The sequence below is a fragment of the Mastigoproctus giganteus genome, chromosome 8 (assembly GCF_048544385.1).
Source record: "Mastigoproctus giganteus isolate SK-2022 chromosome 8, ASM4854438v1, whole genome shotgun sequence".
Classification (NCBI taxonomy): Eukaryota; Metazoa; Arthropoda; class Arachnida; order Uropygi; family Thelyphonidae; genus Mastigoproctus; species Mastigoproctus giganteus.
Window position 1 is genome coordinate 21,451,920 of NC_143582.1, and position 18,126 is coordinate 21,470,045.

Consider the following 18,126-nt stretch of genomic DNA (forward strand, 5'->3'; position numbering starts at 1 on the left):
TCCGAGGGCTAGAAACATTTCTGACAAGACACCATGAGCTACTCTTGCAGACTGTCTGCACTGCTCAGAAAACTTCATATCTGACTGCACAATTACCCCCAGATCCTTTTCATTCTCTACCACCCTGAGTGTAGTTCACACAGTTGGTACGTTTCTCTGGGATTACTCCTACCCATATGCAGTACTTTACATTTGTCAATGTTCAACTTCAGTTGCCACCTCTCAGCCCATCTGCTCAACTTTTCTAGTAGCATACTCTCATTAGTGTCATTAACAACCCTGCCAACCTTTGTATCATCTGCAAACTTGAACATTAAGCCTGATATACCTTCATCAATATCATTAATAAATACAGAAAACAACAATGGATCCAACACTGAACCGCGGGGGCTCCACTAATAACATTAGTCCATGAAGAGCAGTGTCTATTGATTATCACTTTCTGTCTTCTCCCACTCAACCATCCCTTTATCTATAGCAGCAATTTGCCCTTAATGCCATACTGCTCCAATTTGTACAGTAGTCTTCCGTGTGCAACAGTATCAAAAGCTTTCCTAAGATCCAAGTATATGATATCAAAATTATTTTTTGCATCCATTTCCTTTGTGTCCACATCACAGTATCCAATCAAATTGGTTAGGCAAGACTTCCCCTTAACAGACCCATGTAGTGTCCGAACTATAACTGAACTCTTGTCTGAATGATCCTGCAGTACTTCTTTAACCAGTGCCTCTATTAATTTGCCTGGAACAGAAGTTAAACTAACAGGTCTGTAATTATTTATGTCACCCTTTGATCCTCCTTTGTGAATTGGGGTCACATTTGCACATCTCCAGTCCATGGGGACCTCCCCTGAGTCCAAGGAAGCTCTCATAATTATGGCTAAGGGTTTGCTTACTTCATTTGCTGCCTCCTTTAATATAACTGGATAGATACCATCCACCTGAGGTGCCTTTCTTATGTTTAACTTCAGCAATTTCTCCTCCACTTTGCTCTCAGTTATTACAATATCATTTAGCTCACTGCCAGAAATATAAAATAAACTAAAATAATAAAATGGAAATAGGATAAAACTGCATGAAATAATGTTGGCTGATATTTTATTCTTATTATTTGTTTTCTGTATTTTCAAATTATCAGATATATGTGTTTAAACTTTAATGAAAAGAAAAATAACCAGGATATATTTTTTAATTTTCTTTGTTAGACCACACTCAGATGAAGGTATACGAATGGCTAAAGATCATCTGGCTCAACTAATGGAAGATGTAAGTATAATATGTTAGAGTATAATATGTTAGATGTAAGTATAATATGTATAATATGTATAGTATGTTAGAGAACATTTTATTAGACATTTTATAGAGTACATATATAGAGTATTAGAGTACATTTTATTAAAAAGATTTGCATAGTAGTTATAAAAATAACATGTGATTATTATTCAGAACTATTAAGAACTTGAGAATAGGTGAAGTTTGTACTGTTTATTATGTTATGGCAGGTCAAGCAGTTGCGGTGCTCTCTGCAGGAACAGTTTTTGGATTCTGGTTGATGGAAAATATACAGTTATATTTACTATCAAAATAAACTTTTATTATGGAATATATTTTACAGTTTCTGTAAAATATATAATCTGTGATTGAATTATAAACTTTTTAAAAGCTTATAAAGCAGCCACTATAAATATCTCAATATATTATTTTTATCCAGGCTTAGAGAAAGTAAAAAATAATTAATTAGTACTGTTAAAACTGAATAAAAATTTTACAATGTAATAATAATTTTATTATACTAATAAATAAAAATACTAAATTTTTGTCTTACAATTAAAAATAAATATTAGTATGTGATGTAGCTATCTTTTGCTGCACCAGCCAAAAAAATAATAATAATAAATAAATAGTGAAATAAAACAAACTACCTATTTGACACCTTCCTCACACAGATGTCTATCCAGCTGACCTTTGAATTTCCCCAAGCTCTCAGCCTTGACACTTTTAGCCATTAAGTAATTAAAAAATTATGGCTAAAATTTCCTGCAATCTAGCCTCTACTTCTGGAATCATTTATAAAAGTGAAAATTTCATCTCGTTCATTTTACTTTCACTGCTTAGAGCCTTATATACCCCTATCTAGTCTCCTCTAAGGTACTACCTAGTTTCCAGGCTCTGTATCCTATATATTCAAAGTCTTTTCTCATATAGACCCTCCTTTTGCCAATTTCACCAGGTGAGTTACCCATCTTTGCATCCTTTCAAGAACTCGATGTAATTTTTAGGTGCAGTTTCCATACTTGAACACAGTATTTGTAGCGTGGTCTTTATGCAGTGAAATTATAACCTCCCCATCTCTACAAGCAAATGTTCAATAAATCATCACTAGGACACCATAGGCCTTCCTTCTACCTGTCTACACCATTTGGAAAACTTCACATCCAACCTTATTGCAATTACCAAATCCCTTTCTTCTTCTGCTGTTTTTAGTTCAACCCCACAAAGTGTATAAGTGATTTCGGTGTTGCTATTTCTCAAGTGTAAGACCTTTCATTTTGCAGTATTAAAACAGCGCTGCCACTTTTCTGAGCACTGTGAATCTATGTAAATCATCTTAAAGAGCTTTACATACTTTTATGCATGTGGCATAAAAGTATGTAAAAGTTATTGTTGTTACTGTTTTGGTGGAATGTGTCCATTCTACTGCTTTCTTAATTGCTGACCAATATTTTCAGTGGGATTTAAATCACAATTGCTAACAGGAATTTTTAATATTAAACATTATGCCATTGCCAATATTTTTTGATCAAGAATAATTCATATTGTATAATAGCATTTGTACCCTAATGGTAGAAGTATACTAAATAAATTTGATGAATTTGAAGTATTAGTAAGATTTTCAAATGTGGACATTATAGGGATATCAGAAACATGTTGCTGCTGCCACTCAGACTTAGTGGATGTAGAGTTTAAATATGGTGTGTAGAAAGTATAGACAAGACAAGTGGAGAGAGTTATGCCTTCCCCCTCCCAAATTATCCTTGGTTCACATGCATACAGAATCTAAGGCAGTGTACCCAGTTGACACGGGGTGCCATTGTAATGATGAATTAGTTTGGTGTAACATAAGCATTGGGAAAGTAAAAATAAGAATAGGAGTACAATATAGGCTTTGTTTGTTTGTTATTTGGTTTTTAAGAGCATTAGCAACTAAGGCCATATTGCTCCGGGATATGCGGTGGTCATTCCCTGACCTTTCCGCATCCTCCATATTTGGTGGTTACGGGCTCGAACCTCGGTCTAATCCAGAAGTGTGTGCTACGCACTGCTGCTCCTGCCCACGGAGGCACCTCTACAATATAGGCCAGATGACTGATGAATGTAATGAACAACTACAGTATATAGGAAAATATAATGGGCCATAAATCAGAATGCCTTATAATGGAGAATTTTAACTTTCCAGATATTGAGTGGAACTGGTGTGTGTTTGTTACTCTTTATAGTAGCAGAACTTTTCTGGATTTATTGGATGACTATTTTATACACAGTACCTGGAAGAGAAATCAGTATTCTTGATCTGATTATTAATAGCTACTCTTTATGCATTAAGTATCCCCAGTAAAGGCCATTATGATCACCACCTATTGGTGGTGAACATAATGTATTGGTTGGGATTTATTTAAACTTATAACTAATGTAAAGAGTAAAGGGAAGGGACTTTGCTTTCATAAAGGTAACTACAACAGTCTTAGGTAGTTCATATATTCTTTTCAGTGGCACCAGTTGATTATGTTAACAGTTACAAATTTTAAAGGGGAAGCATTCAGGGATGTAATCATAGAAGCCACTAAGCTTTTTCTACTAACTCTAACTGATATTGTTCAAAGTTTAGATTTAAGTGGACGTCAGGTGAGCTGATGAGACTTCTTCTTTTTCTTCACCTACTTCCCACATTTATATGGGGTCGGCATTGAAGAAAATAAAAGTATGTGGGATGATTTTAAATTATCAGGGGACACAGAAACCTAAACTAAGTATAAAGCATGAAAAAGGTTGTTGTTTATGCATGGGTAATGCACTTCCATCATTTCTACTACCCAGGTAGTATGCATGCATCATTTAATTATATCTCATATTGTGAATACCTTCACAACGAGTTGCTGAGGTATTGCACTGCTTTGAATAAAAAATTAAATAAGCACTGCTTTGAATAAACAATACCTCAGCAACTCGTGAAGGTATTCACAATATGAGATATAATTAAACAATGCATGCATACTACCTGGGTAGTATAAATGATGGAATTGCATTACCCATGCATAAATAACCTTTTTCATACTCTTAGACATTTAGTCCAGAAATATTTTCAATTTAAAGTATAAAGTAGTTTGCAACGAAGTCACTCATTAGAAGTTCTTGGCTAAGAATGTCAAGAAAAGTAGCAAAGAATTCTTTGATTATGTTAACACTTGAAGCAAAGGGAAACCTTGGTTTGAGAACGAGTGTAGCCTGTGCGGATGTAGCTTTTTGCCGCTCCTGGAACAGAGAAGTTTTTTCTGATTTATTTTCTGTTTTATTAGCTTAAATTGGCATATTAACTTATTTTCTAGAGTAGCTTTATATTCCTATTTACGATACTTGTTTAAAGTAATTTAGATAGAGATTTTGCAGGTATTACTCAGTATCGGTAAGGGTATCAAATCCACTTGTTGACCGTTCGTAAATTGCCGCCATTGTAACGCGATACAAAATATCTCGAACTAGATAGCATAAGCTTAATATAGTATAGTATACTACATAATATTGTCAATTAATCAGTAAAATCTATTAATCTTGTTGAACTTCATTGTCAATTAAATTGTACTTTTAACTATACATATAACGACTTAGGTTACATAACATAAATAATTAGAAAAATAAATAATTAAAACTTAACTTGATACGGAAGTTATAAAAAGGGATTTCGTAGATAACACTCGATACTGAAACATAAATATAGCGTTATAACTGTGTTGGGATACAAGTTTAGGGTTTTAATTTTGTACTGAAATTGAAATTTTATTGAAATTAAATCGAAATCATGACTCAAACCAGAGCAGCAAAGCAAAAGGCTCAAGCTAATGGGAGTGCTGTGGCCCAGAGGAGAACTGAGGGGGGCAGTTGCCCTCTGAATCACCGCCTTTTAAAATGAACTACTTGCTTGATGTTTGTGGAGCAGCCGGGTACGGGACATGATACTGCCATGGGGGATGTCTTTGTTTGTGCGCAATGCAAGGAGTGTAAGGAAATCAGGCGACAACTCAGCGTTGTTATGGGCCTATATGAGAGCCTGAAGGACAGGGTGGATGCCCTCGAAGGATTAAAAGTGAGGGGCCCATCAAGCTCTCAGCTGCCCACACCAATGCCAGAGCTTGCACTTGGTCATTGCGCAACACAGCGGCAGCCCCCAAGGTAGAATGCGCTGGTCCCAAAGGAACTAGTAGTTGTTGGTGACTCTATTGTCAGGGAAACGGGAAACATGCTTTGTAAAAAGGATAGGTGGAACAGGACCAGGGTATGTCTGCCAGGGGCAAAGGTCGATGACGTTGTAGAGCGGATATCATCTTTTAAGGGCACAAAAGGTGATATAGTTGTACATGTTGGCACTAATGATATTAAGAATAGGAGACCAGCGGAATTACTTAACAAGTACAGGTCACTGTTGAAAAAAAGCCGTGAAGTAGGGTTGAATTTGAAAGTGTCTGCAATTCTGCCCAGACACGATAGGAGGGAGTATATGATGAGAGCCCTGTCGATCAATTCGGCCCTGGAAAGATTGTGCAAGGCCTCAAGGGGTAGAATTTTTTTCAGCCTAGTCTGTACTTGTTAACAGGAGAGACTGCTTCCACAGGGATGGGATACACTTAAAAAGAAAGGGTGCAAGAATGTTTGCTGATGCTATCGAGGCAGAGTTAAGTGGGTCGGAAAACTGCTAGATTGGGGGGATACAAGGACTAATAGATTAACAGTAGCCACTGGCAGAGGTGAAAGTGATTCTTGCACTGCTTCTGTTGGAATGAGCAGCAGCCTGGAAAATAAGATGCAGGATATTTCAGAGACTGCTGGGAATCATTGGGGTACAAGTAAACACATGGGTTGTGTTAGGGTAGCTAAGAAAAAGAACAGGTGCATGTATACTTGCGTGTACACCAATGCTAGGAGTTTAGTAAATAAATTTGATGAATTTGAGGTATTACTCAAAACATCAAAGGCAGATATTGTTGGGATTTCAGTGACATGGTGTCACACAGATATAAGGAATGCAGAACTGGAATTTGGGGAGTACAATGTCTACAGAAAGGATAGGAAGGGAGGAGGGGTTATGTTATTAGTTAAGAATTACATAAAATCCAAGGAAGTGAAGCCAGTCGACATTGCTGGACAGTGAAGTGTGAGTCAGTTTGGTGTGACATAAGCATTGGGAGATCAAAATTGAGAGTAGGAGTGTGCTATAGGCCTAATGACTCTGATGAGTATAATAAGAAACTGTACAGGGAAATAGAGTGGGCTAGTAAATCAGAGAATCTTATAATGGGGGATTAATTTCCAAGATATTGACTGGAATTTGGGGGCTGATCACTCCACACTAGCAAGGCTTTTGTGGATTTATTGGATGATTATTTTCTACATCAGCATGTTCAGGAGGCAACTAGAGGGATTAATACTCTTGATTTGATTATCAGCAGTGATTCTTCATGCATTAAGAATCTGCAGATAAATGAACCACTAGGTGGCAGTGATCACAGTGTGCTGAAGTGGAATTTACTCAAAGAGGTAACTACCATTAGGGGTAAAGGGAAGGGTTATTGCTTTCGTAAAGGCGACTACGATGGACTGAGACAGTATTTAAATTCTATACAGTGGAACCAACTGATGATGTTACCAACAGCAAATTCAAAATGGGAAGCATTCAAAGAACTTATCTTGGAAGCTACTAGGCTTTACATACCATCTAAGGAATAATGTTCAAGGTTCAGGCCTAAATGGATGTCAGATGAACTAATGAGATATATGGCAGGGAAGAAAAATGCATGCGATACATACAAATTAACACGAGACATAGAAGCCTATAATAGATACAAGTTGATCTGTAACCAAGTTACAAAGGAGGTTAGGCAGGCGAAGGCAGATTACGAGATATCTTTGGCAAGGGATGCAAAAAAAAAACAGCAAAGAGTTCTTTACTTATGTAAACTCTAGAAGGAAGGGGATGAATCAGATTGGTCCACTTGATATCGATGGGTCAACTGTTGATGATCCTGCTCAGGTAGCTAACAAACTAAATGAATATTTTGCACCGACATTCACACATGAGGAGTTATTCAGCGAGGGGAATGCCAGAGGGGTATTCAACTCTGGCAGTAAGCTAGAGAATCCTTGTAATCTCTGAGAGTAAAGTGGAGGAGAAATTGTTGAAGATAAACACAAGAAAAGCACCTGGGGTGGATGGGATCTATCCAGTTATATTAAAGGAGGCAGCAAAGGAAGTAAGCAAACCCTCAGCCATAATTATGAGAGCTTTCTTGGACTCAGTGGAGGTACCCATGGACTGGAGATGTGCAAATGTGACCCCAATTCACAAAGGAGGATCAAAGGCTGACACAAGTAATTATAGACCTGTTAGTTTAACTTCTGTTCCCGGAAAATTAATGGAGGCACTGGTTAAAGAAGCACTGCAGGATCATCTAGACAAGACTTCGGACACAGCATGGTTTTGTTAAGGGGAAGTCTTGCCCGACCAATTTGATTGGATGTCAGATGAACTAATGAGATATATGGCAGAGAAGAAAAATGCATGCGATACATACAAATTAACACGAGACATAGAAGCCTATAATGATGCAGTCACAAAAGAACTGGATGCAGGGAATAACTTTGATATGATATACTTGGATCTTAGAAAGGCTTTTGATACTGCTGCACAAATTGGAGCAGTGTGGCATTGGAGGCAAATTGCTGCTATGGATAAAGGGGTGGTTGAGGGGGAGAAGACAGAGTTGTAATCAATGGACACTGCTCATCATGGACTAATGTTATTAATGGAGTCCCTCAGTGTTCAGTATAGGGTCCATTATTGTTTTCTGTATTTATAAATGATATTGATGATGGTATATCAAGCTTAATGTCCAAGTTTGCAGACGATACGAAGGTTGGCAGGGTTGTCAAGGACACTACTGACACTATGCTGCTGCAACAGGATCTGGAAAGGTTGAGCAGATGGGCTGAGAGGTGGCAAATGAAGTTTAACATTGACAAATGTAAAGTATTACATATGGGAAACAGCAACCCCAGAGCAACGTATCAACTCTGTGGTACTACACTGACAGTGGTAGAGAATGAAAAGGACCTGGGGAAGTGGTTGTGCAGGCAGATATGAAGTTCTCTGAGCAGTGCCGACAGGCTGCAAGAGTAGCTCATGGTGTATTGTCAATGATATATAGGAATTTTTCTAGCAGGGATAAGGAGGTGATTATTCCCTTGTATAAGGCAATGGTCAGACCACACCTAGCATACTGTGTACAGGCCTGGAGGCCTCATTTCAAGAAGGATGTAGAGCTGCTGGAACGAGTGCAGAGAAGGGCAACAAGATTAGTGAATGGAACAAAGGGGTGCTCTTACGAAGAAAGGCTTAAGTTTTGCAAATTACAGTGTCTGGAGACTAGGCACCAGCGAGGTGATCTGATAGAGGTGTATAAGGCCTTGAATGGTTTGAGTATGCTCAATACTGATGGGATTCTCCCTCTTGCTCAGAATAATCACCTGAGAGGGCATAAATTTAAATTGAGGAAAGACAGATGTAGGATAGATGTGCGGAAATTTGCCTTTAGCCAGCGGGTGGTTGGTTGGTGGAACAGACTTCCATCCCTTGTCGTGGAAGTTGATAGCCTAAATAAGTTTAAGGCTCAGCTGGACAGGTATTTCGAACGAACAGAGGGGTGAAGTGGAAGTGGGTTTTTTTTTTTTTTGTTAGTTGTTGGAACATCTGGTTCTGTGGCCATAATGCACCTCCCAAGGTTTTTGCAGTACTTTGATCCAAACCCGAGGCGGGATTCGAACCCGTGACCTTTGGGGTGCTAGGCAGGCACTTTACCCACCCGGCTAGCCCGGTCAGCGTGGAAGTGGTTATTTTATTTTATTTTATTTATTTATTTTTTTTATTTTTTTTATTTTTTTTGGATGATGCTGCATAAGCTTGCTTTCTTGCATCAAATGCCTCTACTAATGCTAACCACATTAGTCCATTAGATATGAATAGCATAAACTATTGATGATCCTGTTCAGACAGACAGACAGGTTGCTTATACAGCACATGGGGGTTCTATCAGTGATATACAGGAATTTTGTTAGCAGGGAGGAGGAGATGATTATCCTGTTGGCCTCATTTTAGGAGGGATGTGGTTTTGTTGAAACAAGTACAGAGAATAGTTACAAATTTAGTTATGGATGCAGAAGGGTATGCTTACCAAGAAGAACTTCAATTCTGCAAATTGCAGTGCCTGGACACTAGTCACCAATGGGAAGACCTGAGTGTATTGTTTAAGGCTTTAAATAGATTAAGTAAATTAAATTTATGTGACTCATTCTCAGATGAGTCACATAAAGGGACATAAATTTAAATTAAAAAAGGATGGTTGCAGGATAGATGTGTGAAAATTATCTCTTAGCCAGAGAATGATTGTTGGAACAAATTTGCAGCTACTGTTGTGGAACTGGGTAAATGATACTTCAAACAAATTCAGCCTTTCATTTTTGTATACATTTTTTACATAATTTATTACATACAGGCACTCCCTGACTTATGTAATACTCAACTTACATAAATTAGACTTTACGTAAGTTTTGCTGGCCAGTGCAAACTGAAAAAAATATGGAAATGTATTTTGTATCCCGTAGGAATAATATTGTATTGTGAACTCAATAACACTGTTTTTTTTGGTAATTTGTTCTAAGACCTCAGAAGTTGAAATTTTTGCTATATAACTAAGTTATTTAACTCTCTGAAAGGTTAATTTTATAATGAAAATTGTATTAGTTTTATGTAAATTTATGTCAAATAAGCACAGCACAAAAATCACTTTTAACTAAAGGATGCATAAACGTTCAAGCAAAAACAAGCAGTATTTATGAAAATATTAAGGATAAGTACAGCAAACCTCAAACCAGGTTCGTGGCAAGCTGCAGTTTAATAGGTTCAAGTGTTGCGCTGGTTTCCACGTTAAAGTAAAATTTTTGTAATTGCACATTTTTGAAATATTTCCTGCGTATGAGATAAAAAAAAAATTGAATAAATAATTCTATATTTATATGTTCGTCGAACATTTCTTTTTTGCTTCAATCAAATTCAGTGTGCATAGTTACGAGTGCAGAATACATAGTTGCAAGTTCTGCAGAATACAACCCTTACATAAGTTGGGGAGTGGCTGTATTTGTTAAAAAAAAATTACATTTTATGCTCAGTAGTTAATTTATTTAATCCATATGCTATGTTCCCAGTGATCATAATCATCGTCCAAATCTGTTATATTCAGTAGGTATACAAGGTCACTGTGATAATACATGTCCTTCTAGACTCAGCTTTCCTTTCACTGTTTTCTTTCATGGTATATTATTTGCTGTTAGATCTTTAGTTGCTGTTAGATCTTTCCTCTAATACTTGCCTGTCACCACTGTGTCAGTATCCATTGAGCTGTATATGCTTATTGCTTTACATGTGTCACATTTTGAATGGGGAAAATTTATTTTCACAGAGGTAATTTTTTTATTAAAATAATTTTGTCTGTGTGTATATATCTAAATATGTTTTTTTTATTATTATTTTTCAGCTTCAGCAACTTAGTCTCTCAATGTATCCTTTTATCTTCAAGGATATAGTATTATTCTATATTTTATAGAAACTGTTTTGATGTAGAACAATATTATTTAGATGTAATCTGAATATTTTATTATATAATTATAATAAATGCTACTAGGAAAGTAATGTTTCTTTTAAAAGAAATGCATATGTTTTTTATGTAGTCAAGGTTTAGGGCCACATTGTGGTGTAATATTTTATTGAATGATGAAGTTTTATACAGAAAGTTTCATTGACTGTGTTTTCCAGTTTTGCTCCTCTTACTTCATAAGTATGGAGTAAGGCAAGCAAAATAGTTGTCTTATAACATCACAATATACATAATGATAATTATTGTACATTAATAATTGTTTGATTATCAGAACCTTTTTTAGGACTTTTTATACGGTGTTGAATTAGCCTCAGGGATACAATAGATCTTTTCTCACAGGAAATTCTAGCTTTTACCCCATGGTTTTTTCATGATTTTAATTTCAAGAATTCATTCATTTTATAAACATAATATGTTTATAAAAATGAATGAATTATAACCCAGTCCCCCACTTTGCATTGGGGTTACATTTTTAAAAACACAACACAAACTGAAACAACACAAATCAAATTACAATTCTCCATTAGAAATCATTTAAATAACGAAGATAGGTACTGGTACATTTTAAGGAATTGTAAATTAATCATCGTTTGCCTTTTCAATTATGAAATAAAAGAATGAATTGATATAAACAGAATTTTTCAACATATAAATATAAAAGTTATGTGAAACTCGATTTTACGAGCAACTAATTTGTTCAGATTCTGAATTGTAAGCTTTGACGTTGTTCTTTTAGCATTAATTATTAACTAAAGTCTGCTGAAGAGTTTTTTTTTTGGTCATGCAAATTTACTTGTAGCAACTGATATCATGATGCACTGTTGCATGTACTGCTTTTGGACTTCTTTCCCTTGTCATTTGTAAAAATATCAATAGCTTCATTGATCAAACTTAGGAATTGCACAACAATTTGTTCAATATGTATTGCTCATTAGCTGTTTGTAAATTCAGTTGCATCGACTCTTCATTGCTCATGTCTTTGTGTGAGGCAAACAATTCATCTATCACTCTTGTCCATTCCCTCATAGTTACTAGCTAAGTTGGCTATTTCTTGGAAATTGGTCAACTCCTAAAATGGCACCATAGCTATCTTTCATTTTCTGCACACATTCTGTCTATATTTTGTGCCAAATTCATACATGAGGATTTCACCTCCTCCTCCTATGAGTGAAATATTTTTTATGGCATTCATTATGTTTTCCGTCAACAGCATTTAGAAGCTGTTTTAATATACATCAGAGGTATTAATTACTCCTGCCAGGAAGTAATTTCAACTTTTAAAGTTGTAATTACTCCCTTATCCATTGGCTGGATCAATGATGTGGTATTAGGAGGTAAAAACATGAATTTTACATTTTCTGATATGTCATTGTGGTAAACGGGGTGACCAGGAGCAGTATCTGATAGAATTTATTTAAATAGATGTCTGATAGAGTTAATTCAAAACTAAAAACTGGATATTTGGATATCAATAGGCTGTAATTCAGGCTTTGTTTGCTCTCTAGTACAGAGGAAGTAAATTCGATCTTTTGAATAGCCATTTGTAGCTCTCTGAATTTCTGAGAGGTAGACAAGAAGAGATTTAAAATCTTCCTCTGCATTACCTCCTAAAAGAAGAGTAAGTCTGTCTTTGCTGGCTTTAACTCCTGGTGTAGGTTTCTCCATTTTGGCAATTAAGGTTTAGTTGGTAGATATTTCCAAAATAGGGCAGTCTTATCCACATTAAAGACTTGACCCAAACATACCACAATGGGATGAATGTAGGATTTATGACTCAAAGCAAAATTTTGGTTTTAATTGTTTCACAATGCAACATTGAGAATGACACAAATCAAAACAATGCAAAGCAGGGTCTGGGTGTATAAGCTACATCATGGCTTTAAGTCTGTCTGACACAACAAGATCTTTCCTGTGTGAAGGCCACATTACACCTGTGCTAGATGTCTGGTAACTCAAGTGGTCGGTTGGGGTATGAGAAACATTCCAGGTCTTACATCATTTTCATAATTAAATTTTGTTTTAATAATTATGTCACCCAAGTTGTTACATAAAATTCACCTGTTATACAGGTGATTTTTACATCACAACTTGGGAAACTCTTGCATTAGTATAGAAGTTACAAAGAACTATCACATGCAGTGACCATTCAAAGCAAAACTGGATATCTGATTGTAAAGATTGAAGGGAAACCATAAAATCGAAACTTGTTTTGAAGACATTTGTGCCAGACATGATCAAAAGCCTAAAAATATCAAGAGCAACTACTTGGGTTTCTTCAAACTTTTCAATGGAATTTTTTCAACAGGTGACTAACATAAGTCAAGGCATCAGCATCAGATTGACACTGACATGTTCTATCATGTCAGTTTCAAGACAGTGTAAGAGCTGGTAGTTGATGGATTCTTCCTTATTCTTGAAAGTGTTGAGGTAAGTGCAATAGGATGATAACTGGATGGGATGGATTTGTCATCCTTATTAGAAACTAGCTAGCAAACTTCAAAGAAGAAGCAGAAACACTGGTGGAATAAGAGAGTATATATATAAAAAAAAGCGACAGAAGAGGTCAACTCTGCAGAACAGGTTTTAAGATCAAGTAGAAAAATTTCATCAGAAGATCATACACTGTGCTGCCACTTTATTAGGTACACCTTACCAAGTAGCGTGTTGAGCCTCCTTTAGCCTTCAAAACAGCCTGACATCGTCTAGGCATGGATGCCTAGACGATGTCAGGCTGTTTTAAGCTGCTGAAAATGTTGTGCAGGAATGGAGTACCATGCAGACATGAGTGTCACAGTTCCTTGAGATTCGACAGAGGTGTAGGCAAACAGCCCTTTCCAGCTCATCCCAAAGACGTTCAATAGGATTGAGGTCTGAGTGGGCCACTGCAGCAAATAAAAGTCATTGTCATGTTGCTGAACCATTCCATAGTGATTCGGGTTTTGTACACTGGCGTATTATCCTGCTGGAAGTAACCATCTGACTGAGGATAAACTGTCAACATGAACGGATACACTTGGTCAGCAACGATGTTTAGGTATGATGTGGCATTCAGACGCGAATCTATGGGTATCAAGGGACCCAACGTGTGCCAAGAAAACATTCCCCACACCATAACACTGCTCCCACCACCTTTCACAGTAGTCGTACAGACATGACGGGTCCATGGATTCATGTTTTTTTCGACAAATTCTGAGCCTTCCATCAACATGATGCACCAGGAACTTTGACTCGTCAGACCAAGCAACTGTTTTCCAATCCTTGATAGTCCAGTGCTGGTGTTGCTGTGCCCACAGGAGGCATGCTCTCTTGTTCTTCATTGATAACAAAGGTACGCGATGTGGCCGTCGGCTGTTGTAGCTCATTTGCGACAAAGTGCAACTAGTGGTCCATTGCGATATTTTGTTCTGCGCACCAAGGTTGTATTCTGACATGATGTGCGGCATTTTGGCCTGTCTGTTTGCTTGCACAATTTTAGCCATCCTCCTCTGACCTCTCTCATCAACAAGCGATTTTCTTCCGCAGGCATGCCGTTGAGAGGATATTTTCTGTTCATTGCACCATTCTCGATACACCCTTGAAACTGTGGTGCTTGAAAAGTTCAGGAGAACTGCCGTTTCAGAGATGCTTAGTCCAGCACATCTTGCACCTATTACTATGCTACATTCGAAGTCCATTAGATCACTCCTTTTTCCCCATTCTTGCTATGGTTTGTATGCTTAACTGATACTAGAAAGGTTGTTCTGCTGCATTTATACCCACAACTGCGGTCATGTGACTTGCAATGTTGTGGGACAAACCATTTGTGTGCACAGCAGGAGTGTACCTAATAAAGTGGCAGCACAGTGTATATACAAGTATTAAAATAAGAGCTAAAGCTAATAAATCAAAGAATAAGTCAACTGTATTTTAGATGAGGATGCAATAACACTGTCAGAAATGTAGCAGAAATGAAACTATGATAGGCAGAAATTGTAGCCAAATTAGATTCTACAAGAGATAAAATGGACACAACTACTATTTGGAGAAGAAGCAAGTTTCCTACTTTTAGCCTTTTCAAAATCGAATATGGATATGTTAACTTGTGTACAATTGTTTTGTACACAAGTTTTGGTGTGGGCAGAAAATGAAACTGTGGATTTGAATACAAGCAAATTGCAATATGCTGTTATCTTATTCTGGAGTCTTAGGACAGTTTTTTAAAACCATAGTTTAGATAAAGGATGACAGTTTAGGGTCGAATGAGGAATTAAAAATATTTTACTCCTACAAGAATAATTGCAGTGATGCTATTGAACCAAAAATCAGAAAATTTAGAATTATAGTCCCACCAATAAAAAGAGTTGAATAGAAATTGCTCATTTTGCATTCTTGTAATGGCAAATGACATGAGGCCAAGAATGGTCATGGGACAAAGGTACTGTTAGAGAACATCAACAAGTTGTGACCTAAGATAGCTAGAGGACAGCCAGCATTAATGTATACTTTTAAGGGGGCACCTCCGTAGCCAGGTGGGCAGGAGCAGCAGTGCGTAGCACACACTTCTTGATTAGACCGGGGTTCGAGCCCGTGACCACCAAATACGGAGGATGCGGAAAGGTGAGGGAATGACCACCGCATATCCCCAGAGCAATATGGCCTTAGTTGCTAATGCTCCTAAAAACCAAATAACGAACAAACAAACTTTGAAGCGTTGTCAGTGTTAAAAAGATTGTTAGGTGTGCAGTTAGAAATATTTGGTATTCTTATAGGTAAATGAGTAAGTTGTTCAAGGTCATTAGTTATAGCAAAATACCTCAGCATTTCTATAAGCTGGTCTGTGTTACTAGAAAATTGAAGCCAGATGGAGTTGTGAGCATTAAAATCACCAAGAAAAATTACTTCACTGTTTGGAAAGTTAGATGGAGAGAGTCAAGTTTTAATGAAAGAAAATCAAAAGCTTCTGAATAAATTGGCAGTGATAGACAAATGAATTTAACAGAATGGGATGAAGAGATTTTGAGCCAAACGGGATCAGAAGGAAGAGATTCCAGATCAGAAAGTCTCTGACAGGGAATATCAAAATAGACACATGCAGAATTACCATCTTTAAAGTAGAAGGAATCACAGAGTGAATAATTAGAACAAATGAGATGAGTTTTATTTTACACAGCCAATAATTGAGATTCTCTCAGAAAAAGGAAGTGACAGAACTAAGGCTTAAGATGCTTATGTGCTGTAAAACCAATTAACTCTCCATTTGAATACAGAAATCTGCATAATGTTATCTGAAAACAGTAGCAAATCAGTACCATAACTGTGTGATATTTTATTTTTATGAAAATCCATCCAAACATGAAGGGTATCAAAACCTATAGTACTAGTACTGTGCATGGGTTGAAAGAGATTGGGAGGGAGGGAATGCTGGAAACTTTGCTCTGGTGACTAAACATGGGTTTCACCACTTCTAGCCTCCAATAAGCAAAGTGGTGGTATTGCACTGGTTGTTAAGAGTCATCAACCACGTAGATGTGGAGTGGATTAATTATTCACTTTTTGAAGTTAACAGATAGGCACCTACATCAATATCTGCAGATTTCAAGACAAACCTAGATTAACAGACATGCAGTACACATTCCCCCTGCCCCATATTGCATTAATTGTAAGTTTCATTTCATATAAATAAATTACTCTGTATTCTTGTAAGTAAATGAGCAAGTTCAAGATCATTAGTTATAGCAAAAGCATCAGCATTTCTATGAGCTGGGTCTGTGTTACTATAGTTTTTATCACCTTTTATTACAGGGGTGTTTTCATACCACCATCTGATAAAAAACAGACAGTCTGGTGGTAGATTTCAGTCACATGCATTGCTAGAATTCAGACAGAGGATAATTAGTGGCTCAAGGTTAATGACGGCTCCCCCCTCTCTTCCCAGTATTGGCAGCATGAGTACAGAGTGGGGAAGTCTAGAGAATGTCAGTTTACATCTTTCCTTCAGTGACAATAGGAGATGACATGTATTTCCACACAAATATTATTCATGTACATCACTTAATAATTGATATGCATGAACTTAGTTTTTATTGTAATTTTTTTTCTGATGAGAGGGTTGGCCTTTGAATAATACACACTATACTGCCCGTTGTAATGAAAAGGTTGCCAATCCTCTGCTTTATGTAATAGTAAGGGAGGTTTCTTCATTGAAAATCTAACTGCATAATGGAAGAGATTAATTGGTAATGAATGAATGAGTAATTAGCAATGAATGAGTTTTTGTTGTCACAAGATTTATTGTTAATAAATACAGTACTATTGATAATCTTAAGAACATGTATTTCCCTGAGTTATAATTTATATTATTACTATATTTACCCTAATATATTTTATTGTCTTTGAAATATTCATAAGTATAAGAGCTTCGTAAGCCAGATATAATTTTTTGTGTTCCTGCTCTCAAATTTTTGTTGGCTTCCTTAATTAAGATTCATAGTGAACAGTTACAGTCAGCTAGCCCAGGAGTGCAATCAGGAATATGATCTCAAGATACTAAAACTTGATTTAAACATTGCTCAAAAGAGCAGTTTAATTTTAGTCAGAAGTTCAAATAAGCACAGGGTATGAAATTAAAATACAGCCAGTCCTTGCCTTACACTCGTGATGAAGTCCTGGAAAACAGAGCATATTGCGAAAAATATTTTTCCATGCACTTAATGCTATAAACTTGGGATACATTCCAGATAGATTGCAAATAAAAATATATATATTTTGGAAATTTAATAAATAATACACGTAGATTTAATGAAATATACATGCATTAGAAATGCAACAGATTGTTTTAATCATTGAGCATCACAACGAAAAAGCATCTTCTGTAAGATAATGTTCTTTATCTCTGACAATATTGCTCATCATTATTTATCATAGAATGAAATGTTACATTAATTTTAGATCTTTTTAAAGGGGATTTAATGAAATACATGCAATAATAAAACAGTGCAAATTCCTTTTTACAATGATCAAAATTTGGGCAAGTGAATGAAATGACGGTTAAATTTGTAATAAACTGATATTTACATATGTATGTTTTTTAAATGTTAATTTTGTTTCTCTAACAATACGTATATATTTGTAATTACAGTACATCACAAAAAAGTTCTAAATATGTAATT

General features: G+C 36.3%; 1 protein-coding gene across 1 annotated transcript in view; it reads left to right on the top strand.

Moving 5' to 3' along the window:
- LOC150081331 (coiled-coil domain-containing protein 28B-like) overlaps window positions 1-17,593 on the top strand; it is a 31,403-nt gene extending 13,810 nt beyond the window's left edge. Inside the window, exons 3-5 of the mRNA XM_090379673.1 lie at window positions 1,208-1,268; window positions 10,859-10,881; window positions 17,448-17,593. Coding sequence (XP_090235799.1) covers window positions 1,208-1,268; window positions 10,859-10,881; window positions 17,448-17,493 — 130 coding nt within the window. The 3' untranslated portion in view covers window positions 17,494-17,593. The remainder of the gene's footprint in view (window positions 1-1,207; window positions 1,269-10,858; window positions 10,882-17,447) is intronic.
- Window positions 17,594-18,126: the final 533 nt, after the last annotated feature.